General features: G+C 42.8%; 2 protein-coding genes across 2 annotated transcripts in view; one reads left to right on the forward strand and one right to left on the reverse strand.

Annotated features, from left to right (window-relative positions):
- The first annotated feature begins 5,626 nt into the window (after nucleotides 1-5,626).
- chac2 (ChaC, cation transport regulator homolog 2 (E. coli)) lies at nucleotides 5,627-8,837 on the forward strand. The gene is made up of 3 exons (XM_053862469.1): nucleotides 5,627-5,946; nucleotides 6,276-6,311; nucleotides 6,913-8,837. Exons 1-3 carry the CDS (start codon nucleotides 5,812-5,814, stop codon nucleotides 7,294-7,296), a joined length of 555 nt encoding a protein of 184 aa, XP_053718444.1. The 5' UTR covers nucleotides 5,627-5,811; the 3' UTR covers nucleotides 7,297-8,837.
- Nucleotides 8,519-17,539, reverse strand: part of psme4b (proteasome activator subunit 4b) — a 37,754-nt gene continuing 28,733 nt past the window's right edge. The window contains exons 40-47 of the mRNA XM_053862458.1: nucleotides 16,893-17,024; nucleotides 16,500-16,702; nucleotides 14,929-15,014; nucleotides 14,637-14,765; nucleotides 13,409-13,564; nucleotides 12,410-12,548; nucleotides 12,113-12,246; nucleotides 8,519-10,250 (exon numbers count right to left, since the gene is read on the reverse strand). Of these exons, the coding sequence (XP_053718433.1) occupies nucleotides 10,116-10,250; nucleotides 12,113-12,246; nucleotides 12,410-12,548; nucleotides 13,409-13,564; nucleotides 14,637-14,765; nucleotides 14,929-15,014; nucleotides 16,500-16,702; nucleotides 16,893-17,024 (1,114 nt within the window). The 3' untranslated portion in view covers nucleotides 8,519-10,115. The remainder of the gene's footprint in view (nucleotides 10,251-12,112; nucleotides 12,247-12,409; nucleotides 12,549-13,408; nucleotides 13,565-14,636; nucleotides 14,766-14,928; nucleotides 15,015-16,499; nucleotides 16,703-16,892; nucleotides 17,025-17,539) is intronic.

Here is a 17,539-nt window from a genome sequence, read left to right on the forward strand (position 1 = left end):
ATAAAGCCCTCAGGATCAGGACGTGCCGACAAAATGAGAAGAAAAATTCAAGTTACCACCGTGAGAACGAAGTTGATCTGACACACAGCTTGGCGAGAGCTGGGCTCCAGGTGTGCACCATTAACAACAGTCCAGCTCTTAAGAAGACAAGAGGAAAAACATAGAAAGCGAGCGTACGAAATAAGACTTAACAAAAGTGGAACATGACAGCTGGGCCACCGACTGGTGTGGGGTCTTGTGGTATTTTCTGAACGTCAGTGGTCACTTTGATCTTCGGTCTAAAGTCATGTAAATAATATCCATTGATGTGGTTAGGGACCTGAATGTAAATTTTGTTGTTGTTGCCAACAGAACGGGGTCCAGCAAAAATGGCCACCAGCAACTGATTTGTGTATCAAGACAACAAGGTGTCCCCACAAATGTGGCTCACAATATTGGTGCCATCTTGTGAGCCAAGTGTGAGTGTGTCAATATGTAGAAGATCAATACGTAGAAGGTCTTGCGAAATCCCAGCATGCATTGCGGGACTGGAAGGTCACGCTGGCCTTCAATTTTTTTTCCTTCAGCAAGGATTTCATCTTGCTATATTGTCATTTTTCTTGCACTGTACATTAAATGACTGTGGGTCCAGTGATAGTGACCATCTATGGCAAAAATAGCACTAGAACTATGAGTAGGAATGTTTGCCGAATTCACCAAACATGCAACAGTAAATATATCAGTGGGGTATTTTCACCAATAGAAATAACTAAATGTTTCTCACACTCTCCCATTGGGCAGAGAGGTGGGGACCTCTGGGGAGACTCACTTGCCAAATGGCAGAGTTGGAGTTCTGAAATCTCTGCCACATCTTGCAACATGTGAAATGGTTTTTGTCACGACAGATGCTTCAGTGATTTAATTGTGAGCAGTTTTTTAAGCTACTGATGATCGGAGCAGCAGTGAGAAGCCATGCAAGTAAGGAAGGGAGAGTAGTCAAAAGGCTTAAATAGGAGGTGGAGCAATATATCAATCCTCCTCTTCATGACTGCGAGAAATGTGAGGTGCAGTCTACGGCAGTTTGCCAAAACCTTGGAGCCCAAGATTTTAGTTAAAAAAAAATGGCGACATTTAGACACAAACATTCCATATCTGGACGCAGACCATCAGTGGGTAGTTTTTCAGAGCAGAGGCGACCAACTCAGGAATAAATCTACAGCCACGGGTTTTGAAGTGGATCTTCTTTCAAAATGTAGGAAGTGTCTGAGAAACAATGAGTCATGAAGTATCTCAGAAACTTGCGCTATTTATTCTGGGAGGAAGTGCATGAGGTGAATCAGTTTCAGCAGAATAAGATACACATTTTTTTTTAAAATCAAAACCTGTCCTCTGACAAATCTCCTGAATAGTTTGTCCTCCTCTAAAGAAAAGAATGCCAGCACTGAATTTAACTGAAAATGGGTCAGAATTTTTCAAGCGTTCTATATTTAAAACAAAAGAAGACTCTTCTTAAAACCGCTGAGTAATTTATTCAGAAAGTTTCTCCCCCTCACTGCAATCTATTTACTCATCATTTCATGATGTAACCCAGCTGGTTTAAAATCCCACTCATCTTCACGGCCATCGCACATTTCAGATTCAGTCTTCCCTCCTGAGACAGATGCTCGAAAAAACATCATTCAGAAAAGTACGATTTGAAATTAACATTGCAAATGGAGAGTCATTTCGATCAGTCTGCAACAACGCGTCATGGGTTTCACTCCAACATGCTGATAAAGTTATAGACTTTAGCAGAGCTTAACAGAGCTTTAGAGTATTACTTTCCTTTGCCGCGACTGGACTTAAGCCATGTTTATTCCTCTCCGCGTTGTCAGTCTGAGCGAGGAATCTGCATCTGGGTGGAAACTCGTGACATGTGGGATGAAAGAGAAGAGGCAGTGAGATGATTGGCCACTTAGCTGGGAAAAAAAACCCAAAGGTTACAACCCCAATTTATTTTATCTGACTCACAAATTAAATCAAGAAAGAAAGAGTCACGTTAAACTGTGGCGCTGACTGAAGTCTCACTATTTGATATCAGTCAGTGTGGGAAAGTAATCTGAGCCTCATTATAGTAAAACACAGTGGGATCAGCAGTAATCTAATTTGGTGGTAAAAAAAAATACTTACAGCCTGAGAACAGATGTGGATTTGTTTTTCATGTCTGTTTACAGTCCAACGAGATGCCTGTGCTCTACTTGGCTAAACAGAGCAGAGGAGCTTGGACCTCTGGTGAGGTCCGGAGTAGAACCACTGCTTCTCTGTCTGTGTTTAAAAGGATAACCAGACATTTTGAGGCCACATTAGCTAGTAATACATTTGCAGATGCTGCTGAAATAAATAATAATAAATAATAAATTTGATGAACTTCTAAAGTGACTTTGTGCAACAAAAGCGTATGAGGAGGTTTTAATCCAAAAACGTTGGGTCGTCTTTTTACAAATGATGTGTTGTTGTCGTCTTGTGGTGGAAATGGAGTCCGAAATAGATAATATCGAGCGGCCAATAATGACTTGGTTATCTTGCACTCCTCCACATCATTATTATTGGTTGTTATGCGCACAAGCAGGAGAAGGGAAAAGAGACGGCTGCAGTTGCCGAGCCAATAAATGATAATCACATAAAATTTGAATGAGTGAACGTGCTCGCCCATGATGTATGTCAGGCGTTGTATGTGCTTCCATCATGCTTCATTTATAGCTAGTCAAATAGCAGTCATGTTCACTTACTGTGGGTTTTTACGATTAATTAATGACAACATTATTACGATTAATTCATTCATTTAATGTAACAGTTTGCTCTCCAGACAACATGGAACCTTTGTCAGTGCAGGAGTTCCTGGTCCACTGATGCACAAGACACAAGGCAGCTAGGATGATAACAACAACAACAAACATGGAGGAATCCCTGGACAAAAGCAAACAAAAGCATCTGTTTGCTTTTGTTCAGGGATGTTTTTCACTACACAATGGCCAGGGTTTCCAATACTCTGAATGGACTTGAAATTCTTATACAAATATTTTCAAGACATAAAAAGAGCTTCAGTTTAAATAAGGTGATATAAAAACTGGAATACAGCCACCATCGTGATTTATTGTGCCATTGTCAAACTGATGCAAAATAAACAACACTTTGTTGTTTAAATGTATGTATGGGTCCATCATTTGATTCAGTAATATACCAAATTCATTCCAATTGAAAAATGTCGCTTTGTGTGGCAAATATTCTTACACCATTCAATTAATTGAGATCACAAATTCTCTAATTAACTACATTATTTTTTTCATTAATTCCACCCCTAGTTTTTTAAAAATTACATTTTATGTGCATATAACATATCTCACTTCATATATGCAGAAATTGACAGCTGGTGTGTGCTACAAGAAGTAAGTCATAATTACTGTATACCTATCACAGAATGGTAGTTTGTTTTTCCGTTTTATTTATCTAAACTTGGTAAACTGGTTGTTGCAAGTGTAAACAGTATCCACTGATGGAGGGTTCAGAAAGGACTTCAGAGAAGTAGCTGTATTCACAAACCTTCCTGTGAGCTTGGCAGAATCACAGGGGTCATCTGAGCAGTTTAGATCAAACCAGGTCCTCGGATCCTAAAATGGCCCACTCAGCAGGTGCTCTACATACAGCTGAGCTCTTTTCAGACCGGCTGACAAATGCTTCACAAAGGCTGCCGTGATGGAGTCACAGGATCAAGAGCATTTTTGTGTTCAACGGCTGCTGCTAGACTGAGTCAATATGAAGGAGACCTCTGGACGCTTTCCACCGCAGAAGAGTGAATACAGCAGGCCGCATGAGGAACCTGTAAGTGGATGGAAGAAAAGAGACAAAATCAATGTGGTCAAGAAATGTCTTCAAGAGGGAGGAAGATGCTGATGAAAAGAAAAGGCGAGATGGAGTGTATTTTTTTCCTCGTGAGCATGTACTCACACCACCAGTCTTGCTCCCAAAGCAGGTGTAATAATAGAGATGCATTCAGTCTTTGCACCAATTATTTCTGTAAATCTGAAGGTTGCAGATTGGAGTAGTAACTATTTCCTGATGTTCTGACTTTGTCACGTCTCGTCATTTTAACTCACGCTTCACTGAGACCTACAGGAAGCTGTGTACGGGGAGCGTGGCTCTGTATGCTTGCCATCACAGGCGCTCCAGACAGAGCAGTAACATGGGCTTGCCACACTCACAGGAAGGAAAGGCCAGACGTGTTCAACAAATAAGACATGAAATCAGCGTTATTTAAATCCGATTCACTGTTAGAAATGCATGATCATGCCCGAACAGACAAAACCAGAACATACTAGACAAGCTGCTTTAATAAGGGTCATCATGATAACTGTTCCCGACAGCATGAGGATGAGCCACTATTTTGTGTCTGCTTTTGCACAGAACGCATGTTTTGCTGTCGCCTCAGCAGCTCCACTGTGGCACGTCTGCTTTGAATTGACAATGTCTGCCCTTGTGTGAACAATCTCCTTCTCCAATCTCCAGATCTCATCTCCCAACACGAGGCCGGACTGTTACATAAAGATGTTGCCAACCGTGGGCTCCACTCATGGAGCAGATGCAGGTCATCCTGCTGTTGTCCACATTCATTTGGTTCTGAATCGGCGCACACACGACACACATCACCAGCTCTTTGGGAAAAAGCCAGTGGAACTCTGTGGGGAACGGACAACCAGCACCCCCTGGCGTCACTAGCAAGGCCCGCTGTAGGCGGCGGACCGTCCCAACAAGCACATCTCATAACGTTTCTTCATGGAAGTAAATTCAGTTTGACAGTGATCTTACTTCAGATTATGAATTCAGATTCACAGACAGGGTGTTCCACTGAAACAGTTTCGTTTTAATAGTTTCTCCTCTCTTTTAACGGGAATATATCTACATTTAATCGCTTTTATGAACATATTTTGACAAAAATATGATTTAAAAGAATTAAAACCTTCATTTGACTTGCAGTCGAATTCAACTAGTCTTATGAAGTTTGACCTTGACACGGCATCGTCACCTCCCGGAAAAAACATGCCTTCCTTGTCTCTTCACCTTTTCTTTCACAAAGATCGTCATGGACATTTCTCTTCTCTTTGGGTTGTTAAGGTGCCACTGCAAATCCACACCCATTATCACTTTAAGTTATTCTATTGTGGAAGTAAATAATAAATATGCCACACAAGTCATAAATATTTTGCCCAAACTCAATATCCACGACAATGGGAAACTGGCCGTTACAGTTTGGCCAACTGCCAGTTTGTAAACAAATACATTTTACAAAGTCCTTAATGAAAACAAAGCGATATTACGAGTTTACCAAGGCAAAGGTCTGGAGGTACTTATAAGGGGCTTTTTTTAGCCGCTCAAGATCCGGTAGGACATCTTATATTTCAGAATAAAAGCGCATAGTTAAACAATTATCGAAAATGCGATTGTAATAACAATGTACATGACGTATACTTAATACACATTTATGTGTTCGTTTCATCAATAGAGGTTCACGTTCGCGTGGATGATGTGCCCTCAGTAGCATTCTCCTTATAATAGACATGTTTTATTTTGAAAGTCCGGACCACTATTGTAATTTTTGACGCAACGAGGGAGAATGACTCCAGCAACTACTTGATCGGTCCCGACCCGTCCAGGATCGGTGTGTGTGTGTGTGTGTGTGTTTATGTCCGTGTTAAGTGTTGCGTGTCATTCGCAAGTCTCGTCCACAAGGCGACGGCGCATGTTGGGCTCGACACCGTCCCTTTCGCGTTAGCAGCTAGCGGGCTAGCGGGTCACATCATGTGGGTCTTCGGCTACGGATCCTTGATTTGGAAAGTGGACTTTCCCTACGAGGACAAACGGGTCGGCTTTATAAAAGGCTTCAGCCGCCGGTTCTGGCAGGGCAGCACTGACCACAGAGGAGTCCCGGGCAAGGTGAGCCGTCACAGACCGGCGTTATTACCACCTATCATTGTCTTATGCAATGCAACCACTGTGCTCAGAACACGCCACATTACTTTTTTTACAGACATTCTGATATCATGTACTATTTCCGATTTCACTTCATAGTCACTTTCATTTATTAAAAAAAACAGGGAAATAAATAATTTATATCGATAGTCAAGTCAAAAAGTTCTTATGACTCCAAACAAAAATGTAGTTACACTTTTGAGACGTAAACATTTCAAGTGTCACAGCAGTGTGTGGGACTAGTGAAGGACATGTGATCTGATCTTCTGCGCTGTGTTCCTGTGTTTTTCTAGCCTGGTCGAGTCGTGACACTGGTGGAGGACCCGGAGGTAAGAACAACCTGAATCGTCAGTACAGACTAAATATTGAGACCATTCAACACCTCGTTCATGCAAAGTGGAGCCGCTAATATAATGATAACAGCTTTCCATGAACTCACATTCAAGTTAATGTCAGCTGCCGAACCAGTTATACAGTGACTGGTGCCTCTCCCCTGACTGTCACCAGGCGATCTGTGCGGAGGGAGATTGTGGAAATGAGATTCCAGTCGGCAGGAAATTGCTCTCTTTGCCGTTTCACTTCTGTGTGGCTTTTTAATTAAAGGCACAATGGCCTTAACTGAATAAGGAGCTTTTAGGACATTCAGACTGTACAAGCAGGACATCAAGCGTCATTAGCAGCCCATTGAAATGCACACACACACCTGGTTGAAGACATATTCATTCAACCGCTTAAGGTTCAACTGAATTCATGTTCCGTAAACAGTTCATTATCATCATTTTTGTCTTTCAAAATTGAGCGTAGTTATTTGATATAGACTTGTATTTCAGTTGAAAGCTGCTTTTGAAACGCAAGCAGATTTATTTGCTTGTTAGAACATGACTTTCAAAATTAAAAAAAAAAAAAAACACGCCTGTCTGTCTGCTCCAGGGTTGTGTGTGGGGAGTGGCCTACAAGCTGCCGACAGGCCGTGAGCAGGAAGTGAAGAGCCACCTCGACTACAGAGAAAAAGGTGGCTACCAGGTCAAGGCCGTGACCTTTCACCCCCGTCCACCACTCAGCCCTCGGCCCACGCAGACGCTTCTCTACATCGGCTCTCAGGACAATCCCGACTACCTGGGCCCGGCGCCGCTGGAGGAGATTGCCAACCAGATTGTCAGCTCCACCGGGCCCAGCGGACGGAACACAGAATATCTGTTTCAGCTGGCCGAGGCCGTGAGGACCATTCTGCCTGAGGACTCAGACACTCATCTGTTTTCTCTGGAATCCTTAGTGAAGGAGAGACTGCGCAGGGACACCCTCGCAGAACACTAACTCATGAAAGTTCTGAAAGTGATTCAGCAACTCAGGACATTTGAGGAGTTCACAGCCTTCACAATCTCAGGGTTTCTGATTCCGAGTGGACAGATGGCAGTCTGAATGTAACACTCTGGACATCTGAGTCAATTCTTCTTTCACACGTCCATGACTTTGTCGGTATTTGTAGTTTGTGACTCTATTGGGTCATAAAAAACAAATGTATTTATTCAACGTAACGGTTTTACTTTTTAAAATAGAGCTGCAACACTAGTCGACGACCAAGTGAGTCTCTCACGGGTTCATGAGTCGGCAATGTGCATCATATGCACTTCTCAGTTGCAGTTAGTAGTTAAAGGACAATGATCCTCGAGTTGGAAAGTCACCAATTCAGAAAAAAAAATCATTGTGACTCAAGAGAGTTGATCCTGCAACAGTGGAAGTCAGTTACCTCTTTGTCACCTCACCTTTTCTTTGTACAACACTCAGGTAGCTTTCAGGAATGAAGGGAATTCAAGTGTGTTTACAGACTTTTTCGGAAGGAAACAGTCGGTGGTGTGAGCTGCGTCAGTCACCTACAACTAACACAATAAACCATTTTGGAAGACTTTGGAAACATGTTTTGTTTGATCGGCACGTGGCCCATATTTTACCTCAACGTGACGTGCAGCACATGAAGGTGACTCACTCTGACTCAGCAATAACGGAGTCAAGTTTGGACAAGGTCCAACCAGAGTGAGTTGGTGTGAATGTACTACAGTACATGAAAGGTTTAACGCACAGGGACGTACGGTGGAGAAGTGGTGCGTGCTGCATCCTCATAGCAAGAAGGTCCACGTGTGCAAACCTATTTAGATCACATTAACAGCACTTGCATTCATCTATAGGGGATCTTTTTTTAGACGGCATGTTTTCGAGATATCTCCCGACTCTTGAACATCTCCAGCTGATGCTCGGCTGAACACTCTGAATGAAAACGTTGACAATCTGCGATCTCTCTCCCCCCAGACTGCAGTAACAGCGTTTATCAGTTGAGCTCAGAAGCGGCAAAAATCAGTACAATGCACCTGAATACTAAAAGCTTTCCAGCGAGGGTGTCGGCACGCCGCTCGGAAATCTGCTCTCAGGAAACCATGTGATACGGAAACACGCTGATAACGTTGAAGCCGTGTTTCAGGGAGGCGCTGAACCCTGGCAGACACTCATCCTTCCACTGCTCCTCCACCTCCAAGAAAGGGAAGCTTTTACAAATGAAGTGAGATTTATTCACATGGAGAGTGATGAGCTGTTGTATAACACATCATGGACAAGGGAGACAAATGACTCACTGACAGTCACTGACCGTATTGATCTTTAGAATCATCAATAATATCACAAAGGTAATTCACTCTGTATTTACATTAACTGTACAAATAACTTAAAAATGTAGTCTCAACAGTTTCTACTTCCATGTACCTCGACCTCTGCAAAACTGGGACACTGTATATGCAGGAATAATATTTCTAAAACAATTATCAGGTTCTAGAACAGGGGTCACCAACATGGGCTGTTAAAAATGATAAAAATAAAAAATAAATTTCATGTAATAACTAGGGGTTGGATTCGATTAAAAATAAATCTAGTTAGAGAATTTGTGATTAATTAATCTCAATTAATAGCAGTTTAATGGTATAAGAATATCTGCCACAAGAATCCACATTTTTCAATTTGAATGAATTTAGTATATTACTGAATCAAATGACATTTAAACAACAATATATTGTTTATTTTGCATCAGTCTGACAATTGCACAATAAATCACGATGGTGGCTATATTCCAGTTTTTATTTCACCTTATTTAAACTAAAGCTCTTTTAATGTCAAGGAAATATTTGGTTAAGAATTTCAAATACATTCAGAGTAGTGGAAACTCTGGTCATTGTGTAGTGAAAAACATCCCTGAACAAAAGCAAACAGATGCTTTTGTTTGCTTTTGTTCAGGGATTGACCTCCATGTTTGTTGTTGTTGTTATCCTTGCTGTGACGTGTCTTGTGCATCAGTGTGATCAGTGGACCAGGAACTCCTGCACTGACAAAGGTTCCCTGTTGTCTGGAGAGCAAACTGTTACATTAAATTAAATTAAAATGATTATACGCTTAAGTATTGTTGTTGTAATGAATTAATCGTAATTAACTAAAGTCCCACCACTAGTAATAACCATCTTATTATGTTTGATTTTGTGATTCCTTTTTTTGTTACACCATAGGTAATGCTAAATCTCAGCTATGAATTTGAGAGGAATATAATTTTTCGTCCATTATGTATGGTGATATCAGAAGTGTGTACTGAACGGATGGTAGCCCATGGGGTCGCACAGTGCCCTTGGAGGAGCTCGCGGTTGCTAAAAGGTTGGTGACCCCTGCTCTAGAACATTCGGTCCCAGAACTTGTACATGCAAGCAACGTTGGGCTGGCGTGTTTGGAGGATCGAGCCAGCGTGAAAGCCTTACTATACTCCCAGTTTTCATCGTTCATCTCTTTCTCTAAGTGAGAACAAACATCACATCCGTGTTAGACCACTTCTATGTCCTCCAGTTGACAAGCTGGACAGAAACAAGCAAGCAAAAGTCAGACTTTATCTCTGTATTGAGAGAGCAGCACCGAATTGTGGACAACAGTGTTGTGAAACAGACACAAGCTTCTTGGACACTCAGTATGAAGGGTTTCTTCTTTACCTTCAATTGACTAAATACATCGCTCTACTCTGCTCAGAGGGGTTGCACTCTGTGAAAGTCCACCACTAGCGTTTCTTCTCTTCCACACCACAGCAGCTCTGGACTTGGGAAGGCAGCAGGTGGTCAGGCGTAGTAGCATGGCGACACCAGCAGGTCTGTGAGCACCAGCAGCTGGTCGTCAGTGAAGCGCTGGCGGTGCTCTTGCCAGTTGTCGTGATGCGTTCGCCTGAACTCCGATAAGGTTTTCTTCACTGTCATCTTGGTGTGGAGACACAAAGGAGAGCAGAACTTAAAAGGGCCAAATACTGAATGGCTTTTCTGACTCTAGCATATGCTGACAACGATGAGTTTGTGCAGCCAAATCGGGTGTCAGGCCACTTGGAAGAGTGAACTCAAGGTGCAAGTATGTCTGTGGGCCGGTGTACTGCTCAATGGTAACCCAGCAGTTACCTGGCCCACCTTTATCAGGTCTCGGGGGCGGAGCCTCTGCTCAATAGGGCGGGACAGGTCACCAGGAATCAAACCTGACTCCAAATTTGACTCCTCAAGCCCAGAGGAACTTCCAGGAATATTGCTCAGAGCAGTTGTACCAACGCAGTCAGAATCCAAAGGAGATGGTGTGCAGGAATTAAAAATTAACAGTGATGTTTTATTGATGTCAAAAAGCTAGTAAGGGTTCAAATACACAAGGCTGAAATTATTTAAGACCAAACAAGCCAGGAGTGACGCAAACATATCCAACAAGGACCGATCGCTGTCGCAAAGATGTCCACACAAACATCCATATTACATGTTGGTCTGAAGCTTTTTCACTGTGTGTATTTGAATCAGTTTTGTTTCTCTCTGCTTTTCAAGTAAATTGGATTTAAGCAGATGCTTGAACATCCGCGTGGAAGGTTGCGAGTTTGACGTAGTCAAACAACCATTCTTGAAGGTGGATGCATATAGGGAATAACTAAAGCAACTCAGTCCTTCAATAGCCTCTGTCCCAGGAGTGAACTTCACTGGAATAAATCCAGCTACATTGAGTTATTCCACCCTGAAGGCAGCACTGTCACAGCCAAGTATAAACCCTGACACTCATCATTTTTGGATATTTGCTTTGAAAGCTGCAATTGGTCAAAAAAAATATTTTGCCATCATTGATTAATATTTCTATTATAATCCTTAATCATATGGTACTATAAGCGACCTGTCAGAACAGATGTCTCTGCTATCAAGCATCGAGTATCTCCTCTGTCCAGGAGTGTTTAACAACCACAGGCCAGCTCAGGGAGGGGGCGTGGTTTAGAGGCCTACCAGTACAAGTAAAATCCGACTTACGGCCGGGATCTAAGTCGAATGCCATTCAAAATCGCCGGTGTGAGGGTTATAGGTGCTACTGTAGTGGTAGATGGCTGTGTGAGAGTGAGATGTTGGGATACTGCGCTGCCGTAACTGTCGTACACGTTGCCGGGCTGCTACGTGCTGTGGTGCCAGACATTGAATAAAAAAAAGCATCTGCTGGCCGTGGTCGTAAGTATGGGTGGATGCAAGTCGAGCAAGTCGTAAGTCGGATGTTACTCGTACTCCGAAAGCACATCCCCATTACTTCAACTACTGTATCTCGACGTTGCGACCTAGAAATCACATGACAAGCTGTTTTTCAGATATGTATTTAACACAGGATTCAATAAATACCAGTTTTCACATATTAATTTAGAGTGGTAGAAAACTGGTATTGTAACTGATATGAGATGACTGTATAATTTCTCCATGTCTCATTCAGTCTGTAACACTTGACTGTAAAGATTCACTACTGAAGTCAATACACCATTCTCCTTCCTTTCTACACATATTTTGTCAGTAGCCCATGAAGTCCATTCTGACACTGCTTCCAAGTCAGTATTTCTTTTCTCATTTCCTGGCCAAAACTGCTGGCCAGTGGCTGTTTATTCTACTCTGGAGCTCATTTACTTGAGGAAAACTTGATCATTTCAGGGTGTTAGTGTATGAATTCTGGCCAAAGCAATTGGCAGTGCACGCATCAAAATGACCCGTAACCTCAAGCATGTGTTGATCACGTGATAAAACACACAAGAGTTTTCACCTTAATTGTGTGTGCAGGAGTGGGGTCCTACCTCTATTGGCTGAGGGTCGTTGAGGTGGTTGCTGAGGTCCATTAGGATTTGAGGCATCCAGCTCGGGACATCGTAGGGGCTTGACAGGATGCAAGCACTGATGCCCAGAACCCCTGCATGCCGGCGCACCAAGTCTGGACACACACGCACGCACATGCACACACTTGGACTGGGGCTTCAAGGTTGATGATCCCCTGGAGCCTTAAGGGCTCACAGGGCAAGTTTTACCGGATTGCATCACTTGGAGATTGTTTCATGTGAGTGTGTGTGTGTGTGTGTGTGTGTGTGTGTGTGTACCTGTAGAGGCCAGCTCTCCTCTGGCCTTGGGGAGACGCGTCTGACTCAGCGTCTGCAGCTGTGTCTGCAGAGCAGAGTCCAGGGGGAAGAAGTGGCACTGCAGCAAACCACTGAGGGTGGTGCCCGCCATGTCTCTCACCTACAGGGAGAAGACGGAGGAGGGAGGAAGACAAAAGTGAGAAAGAACGGCTGAGAAAAAGATCAAATGAACGATGATGTGAAAATCAGGAGGCTGTTTAAGGACAGGAAACACATTCAGAATTTATCAAAAGAGCAGAGAGCGACCGGGGACATGGGGGTGACATGGGACAGCGATGAACAGAGGAGGTGGAAGAAGAGATGAGCTGAGGTAAAAAAAAAAAAGAAAATCTCTCTCAGAACATCGCTGATGCTTCCTGCATCAGTCTGCATAAATTATGAAGCAAGTTAACACGGAGAAGCAGTGGTGATTGTTGCCTCAACTATACCAGGCAAGTCACAAAATAATGAAATGATGCTCTGCTCTGTGCAATTATTCCACTCCAGTTCGACATTTAGGTTTACTCAAGCACACTCGTGCATCGTTCTCTGGCTTTTAAATGAAGTGTTATTATTATATTATTTGTCATTCTCAAGTAGACAATGAGAGATCATGTTGGCCCTCAATACTAGATAAATAAAAACAGCAATGAAACAAAAATAAAAAAATAATTGTCAGTTACTCCACAATAGAACATTAAGACGCCGTTTGTCGTTGGTTCTGATGTTTTTCTTCTTCTTTTCGGCCTTTGTTTGCAGTTGTGCAGACCTTTTGTATTCACCCACATAATCTAGCATCAGTGAAGCGCTCACAATTGCAGTTATCAGCGGACATACTGTTAGTTTATTCTTCTATGTAAATCCAGATCCCTGCAAAACAATGTGTACAGGCTGTGCTTCAGTTCTGATCATCAAGACGTTGTTGTCAAATGTATTTCAAAGTTTGCCATTAAAACAGTTGCAGGTTTCAGCCTGAGTTACCTCCAGCTGTTCATCCAGCAGCAGCAGCATCACCAGTTTTCGGATGCGCAGCACCTCAGCAGGAAAACTGAGCAGGGTGAACAGGTTGTAGAACACTGTGATCTGGAGGTAGGTGAGAACAGAGTAGCGCGCGTGCCACGACCTGCTACCCGCCATCTGAAAGTGAGGAAATAGCCATTATAAATACAAATATAGTAGTACAGTAGGAATCAAGTCAATCTAAGAACACATTTATGATAAGGAAGCAATTGTTCAGCTATAAACCAGGGCAGCAGGCGAATCAAGACCAACAATTTTGAAGTCATAGTCCAAACAGATGTTAGTAGTGGGGAGATGTGAATACTGGGAGGGGACTCGGTTATAAAAAATATCAAATTAGTTAGATATTTCACAATGAATTCATTGTGATTACTGACATTTTAATATTCAACATCACAGTGATCAAAGTGAAGTGAACTCTAGACAAAACCTTGAACCTCAGGTGGAGGTGCTCCAGTGGTGAGTGAACGCATGTGCACAGGAACAATATTTTCATGACACTGAGGTTTTGTTTTTTAAAGCTAAGACACTCCCTACGTCATGCAGTGTCATTTTCTCTTCATCATGGATGTTTTGGCTATGACATCACACATTGTATAATGTTGTACACCTAGAATTGGTGCAGAGAAAAATGTTCCCTATAAAAAAGTTCATATATTTGTCTGTCATTAATCCAAATGAATCAAATTCCCAGCCCTTGTACAGGCATTGTGCTGTATGTATATCATCGCTGAGCTCAATCATCAGGTTCACTATAAGGGTTTCAGTAGTTCTACAGTACTGTACAGTATAGTCAGACAGCATATCAGCTGATCTTCAGACATAATACGGAGAGTGAAGAGACCCTCCAGACTACACAGGTTGCCAATGGTGGCCCACTATGAAGCACCCACACAGTCAGTCCCCACTAGCAACAACACTGCTGCAGTTTCCTCGCACAGCAGCAGGCTCAATGAAAACGGTGGACTTTAGTGCAAAAAGTTGCTGTTTTAAGCAGATTAAAAATATATAGCGCCTTGAATAAAGCATAAAATTGTGGGTAGGAAGGGCACTTAAGAAAATATGTTAATGAACTCAATCTTTACCACAGTAGGCACTTCCTTTAAACAGCACACATTGCTCACTTTTGGGCAGCATTAGGTTCAGTTCACTGACGTCGGGCAGGTGTGTGTGTGTGTGTGTGCGTTACCTCTTCTAGCGTTGCCAGCACGAGAGGGATGTGCTCAGGATACAGGAGGCCCTGGGACATAAGAGAGAGACACGTGCGTGCATCCTGCTTCATCTCATCATAGCTCTCATCAATCTCCACCGGGGCAATCTGCAGGGAGAACGCAACACAGAGAGAGATGGAGGGAGGTGGGAAGACACACAGCTACGCACCATTTTGAGTAAATGAAGAGAGAAATTGAGTTTAATGGGCAAGTAAGATGGAGTGGGTAATAACGCTGCACTGGGACCTGAGCATCTGCCTGCGCCTTTACCTTGAAGAGGAGAGGCAGGAGCTGGAGCTGCTGCTGAACAGGAGTGGTGAAAGTTCGCCCGGCGCTCGCCATCAACCATTTCAACACTAAAAATGGAAGAGAGACACACCAGGAGGAGAAGTTGGGACGCCTTCTGACAGTAACAGATTTGGTGCCGTGACCTCACTGCCTTGCTCCGGGAATAAAAACACAATCCATCATGATTTGGGAGCTAATGATTGGGCTAATTGCACTACCGGATATTTATCTAAATAATGGAGATTAGAATAATAACAGCCACGGAGAAGTGCAAATGAAGACGCACACTCGCGCACACACACACACAGCTGTCAAACTTTAAATGGCATATTTAAATGTAAAGTATTTCCCTGTTTTGTTTTGGTCCCAGCAGGTTTCTTAAAAAAACAGTCGGAGATTACTGTTGTGGAGACGAGACAAACACCCCCAAAGGCAAAAATATTGGCGCTGGTCGAAGAAAGAAATAGTGTGAATTATAAGTAATGTGTGTGGTTTGTGTTGTAGTAAATAAAGTGGGGAATGTTATGGCATTCACAAGAGTTGGATGAGAATTTAAGCCAGATGAAGCTTTTCCGTCATGTTCGAACTATGTTTTAAATCCCAGTTTATGCCTTAAAAATGGGCTGAACTGTGCGACCTGTGAGGTCCCTTAGGGCCAATAGGTTTTAGACAAAGCATCAGAAAACTGAGGTGCAATCAAATGAAATGCATTTAAACTATTATAACTACACTGGATGCTGAAAGATGTTGCGATCATATTGTCCAGAATGACAACAGGCTTGGCAACCGACACATTCTCTTGCTGCTGGTGAACAAAGTTTGTTTTACCTCTCTTGATATTTTACGACTTAAAAACTAAACTTACAAAACTGTGTGTTCCTTGTGAGACCCTTGTGTCGGCGACCCAACTGTCTCAGGCTCCGGCCACCTCAGTCCGGATATAAGACCTCCTGATTGCTTAGTCTTAATGTCGAAATGTTTCTAAATTTCCTCAAAAAACACAGCATTTGCATTTGTAAAGTAGGTCGTGTTTTCTGTCAGTATAACAGCTTTTGTTCGGACGACAATGCAGTTCCTTTACATATATTTGATCGCTCTCGCAGATGGAGAGAGATTCTAATGGGCCACAATGTTCAGACCCTATTATTGAGAATAGGAGGAAATCAGATCATAATTAAGGTCTATTCACACTCTGACTATGAGCACTGATGGTAGAGAACTTTCATGAGTATGAGTTGTTTATCAGCATGAGAATATCAAATGGAATGATATTACACATTGGAGGTGAAGTTCAGGCTGGGAGACTCAGATTGTTTGGACAGATGGAGGGAAGAGACATGATGGATGAAGAATATTAGAAAATGTTGCAGGTTAAGGAGGGAGAGGAAAACAACCATTGAGGTCAATGGCGGTGGCAACATCTGATGGCAAAATTTTCCTTTCGTTTTTGTTGAAACAAGTAAAAATAGATCTCTATGTCCTCTTCTGGTATTGTCTCAATCCATGGCTCAGCATCCACCACACAGTTTACAAGCTCCTATCAACGTCCCGACCTGTCTTGAGTAGTTTGACAGCCTGGGTGCGCTCGTCCGTCTCTTGGGTGTTCTCATCGTGGACATGGTTGTGGATCTCCGGCTCTGATGTGAGGGGCTTGAGCTTTTCTAGGACCCGAGTGACGAACTCTGCCACGTGGGGGGAGGAAGTGGGCATGGTGTGGGGCAGAGCCACGTCGATCATGAAGATATAGGTCAGGACACTGGAGAGTGCCGAGGAAGAAAACAGCAACAGTAAGAGAAGGGTGGGGGGGGGGGAATGCTGCAAGACCAGAAGCTTCTCAGATGGAAAAAGGCAAGGCATGGAGAAGACTTGGAGCGAAAAGGTAAACACGGGTTTACGACATGAAACTATTTTGACAGATTATATAATGTGATGAAGTAAAGAGGTACCTTCCAATTCTCTCTCTGACATTCTTATACACCTGTGTGAGTTTGGGCTCCAGGTAAGCCAGGAGGCGGTGCAGCAGTTCAGACACTCGCCACTGCTGCTGAGCCAGACCGCCTTGCAGCACGTAAAGCAAACTGGCAAAAACGGAAGACAGAAGGGGCGTTGGGGGGGGGGTTATTGCAGCACGTCAGCTCAGTACACATCATCTCATGTTTCTGCTGGAGCCTGAAATCAGAAACCGCTGTCCTGAAGATGAAAAACAGAAGAAGTCCAGTCCATGGGCCAAAGAGGGAACGATTTTTTTAAACAACAAATACCATCAGGATCATAAAAATACTTGTCGACCATTTCTTTTTGTAGTGTAAGTTTAATTACTGAAATTGATTTTATTTTATATTGAGTAAACGCTTCGCTCAAATATGTTTATTACATTTTGGGATCAATCTGAGATGAGAAATGCAACTGCAATTTGCAGTTTTTTTTTAAGATCAAAAAGGTTAAAATTTTCACTTCTTCAAGGTAAAAACATCTTCACCAGGTTGTCTAGTCCCCATTTGATTTTATTTGAAAGAAAACTCTTAATGGATGTAAAATAAATCATACGCAGTGTGTTAACTGGCCTAAAGCGTGATGGACCCATTATACCTAC

The sequence above is a fragment of the Synchiropus splendidus genome, chromosome 1, assembly GCF_027744825.2.
Source record: "Synchiropus splendidus isolate RoL2022-P1 chromosome 1, RoL_Sspl_1.0, whole genome shotgun sequence".
NCBI lineage: Eukaryota > Metazoa > Chordata > Actinopteri > Syngnathiformes > Callionymidae > Synchiropus > Synchiropus splendidus.

What these genes read in the sequence shown, in the direction of transcription:
- chac2 (XM_053862469.1), top strand. Translation starts at nt 5,812, where the DNA reads ATGTGGGTCTTCGGCTACGGATCCTTGATTTGGAAAGTGGACTTTCCC. An exon ending in ACAGAGGAGTCCCGGGCAAG is followed by an intron (nt 5,947 to 6,275) that starts GTGAGCCGTCAC and finishes GTGTTTTTCTAG; the next exon opens with CCTGGTCGAGTCGTGACACT. An exon ending in CACTGGTGGAGGACCCGGAG is followed by an intron (nt 6,312 to 6,912) that starts GTAAGAACAACC and finishes TGTCTGCTCCAG; the next exon opens with GGTTGTGTGTGGGGAGTGGC.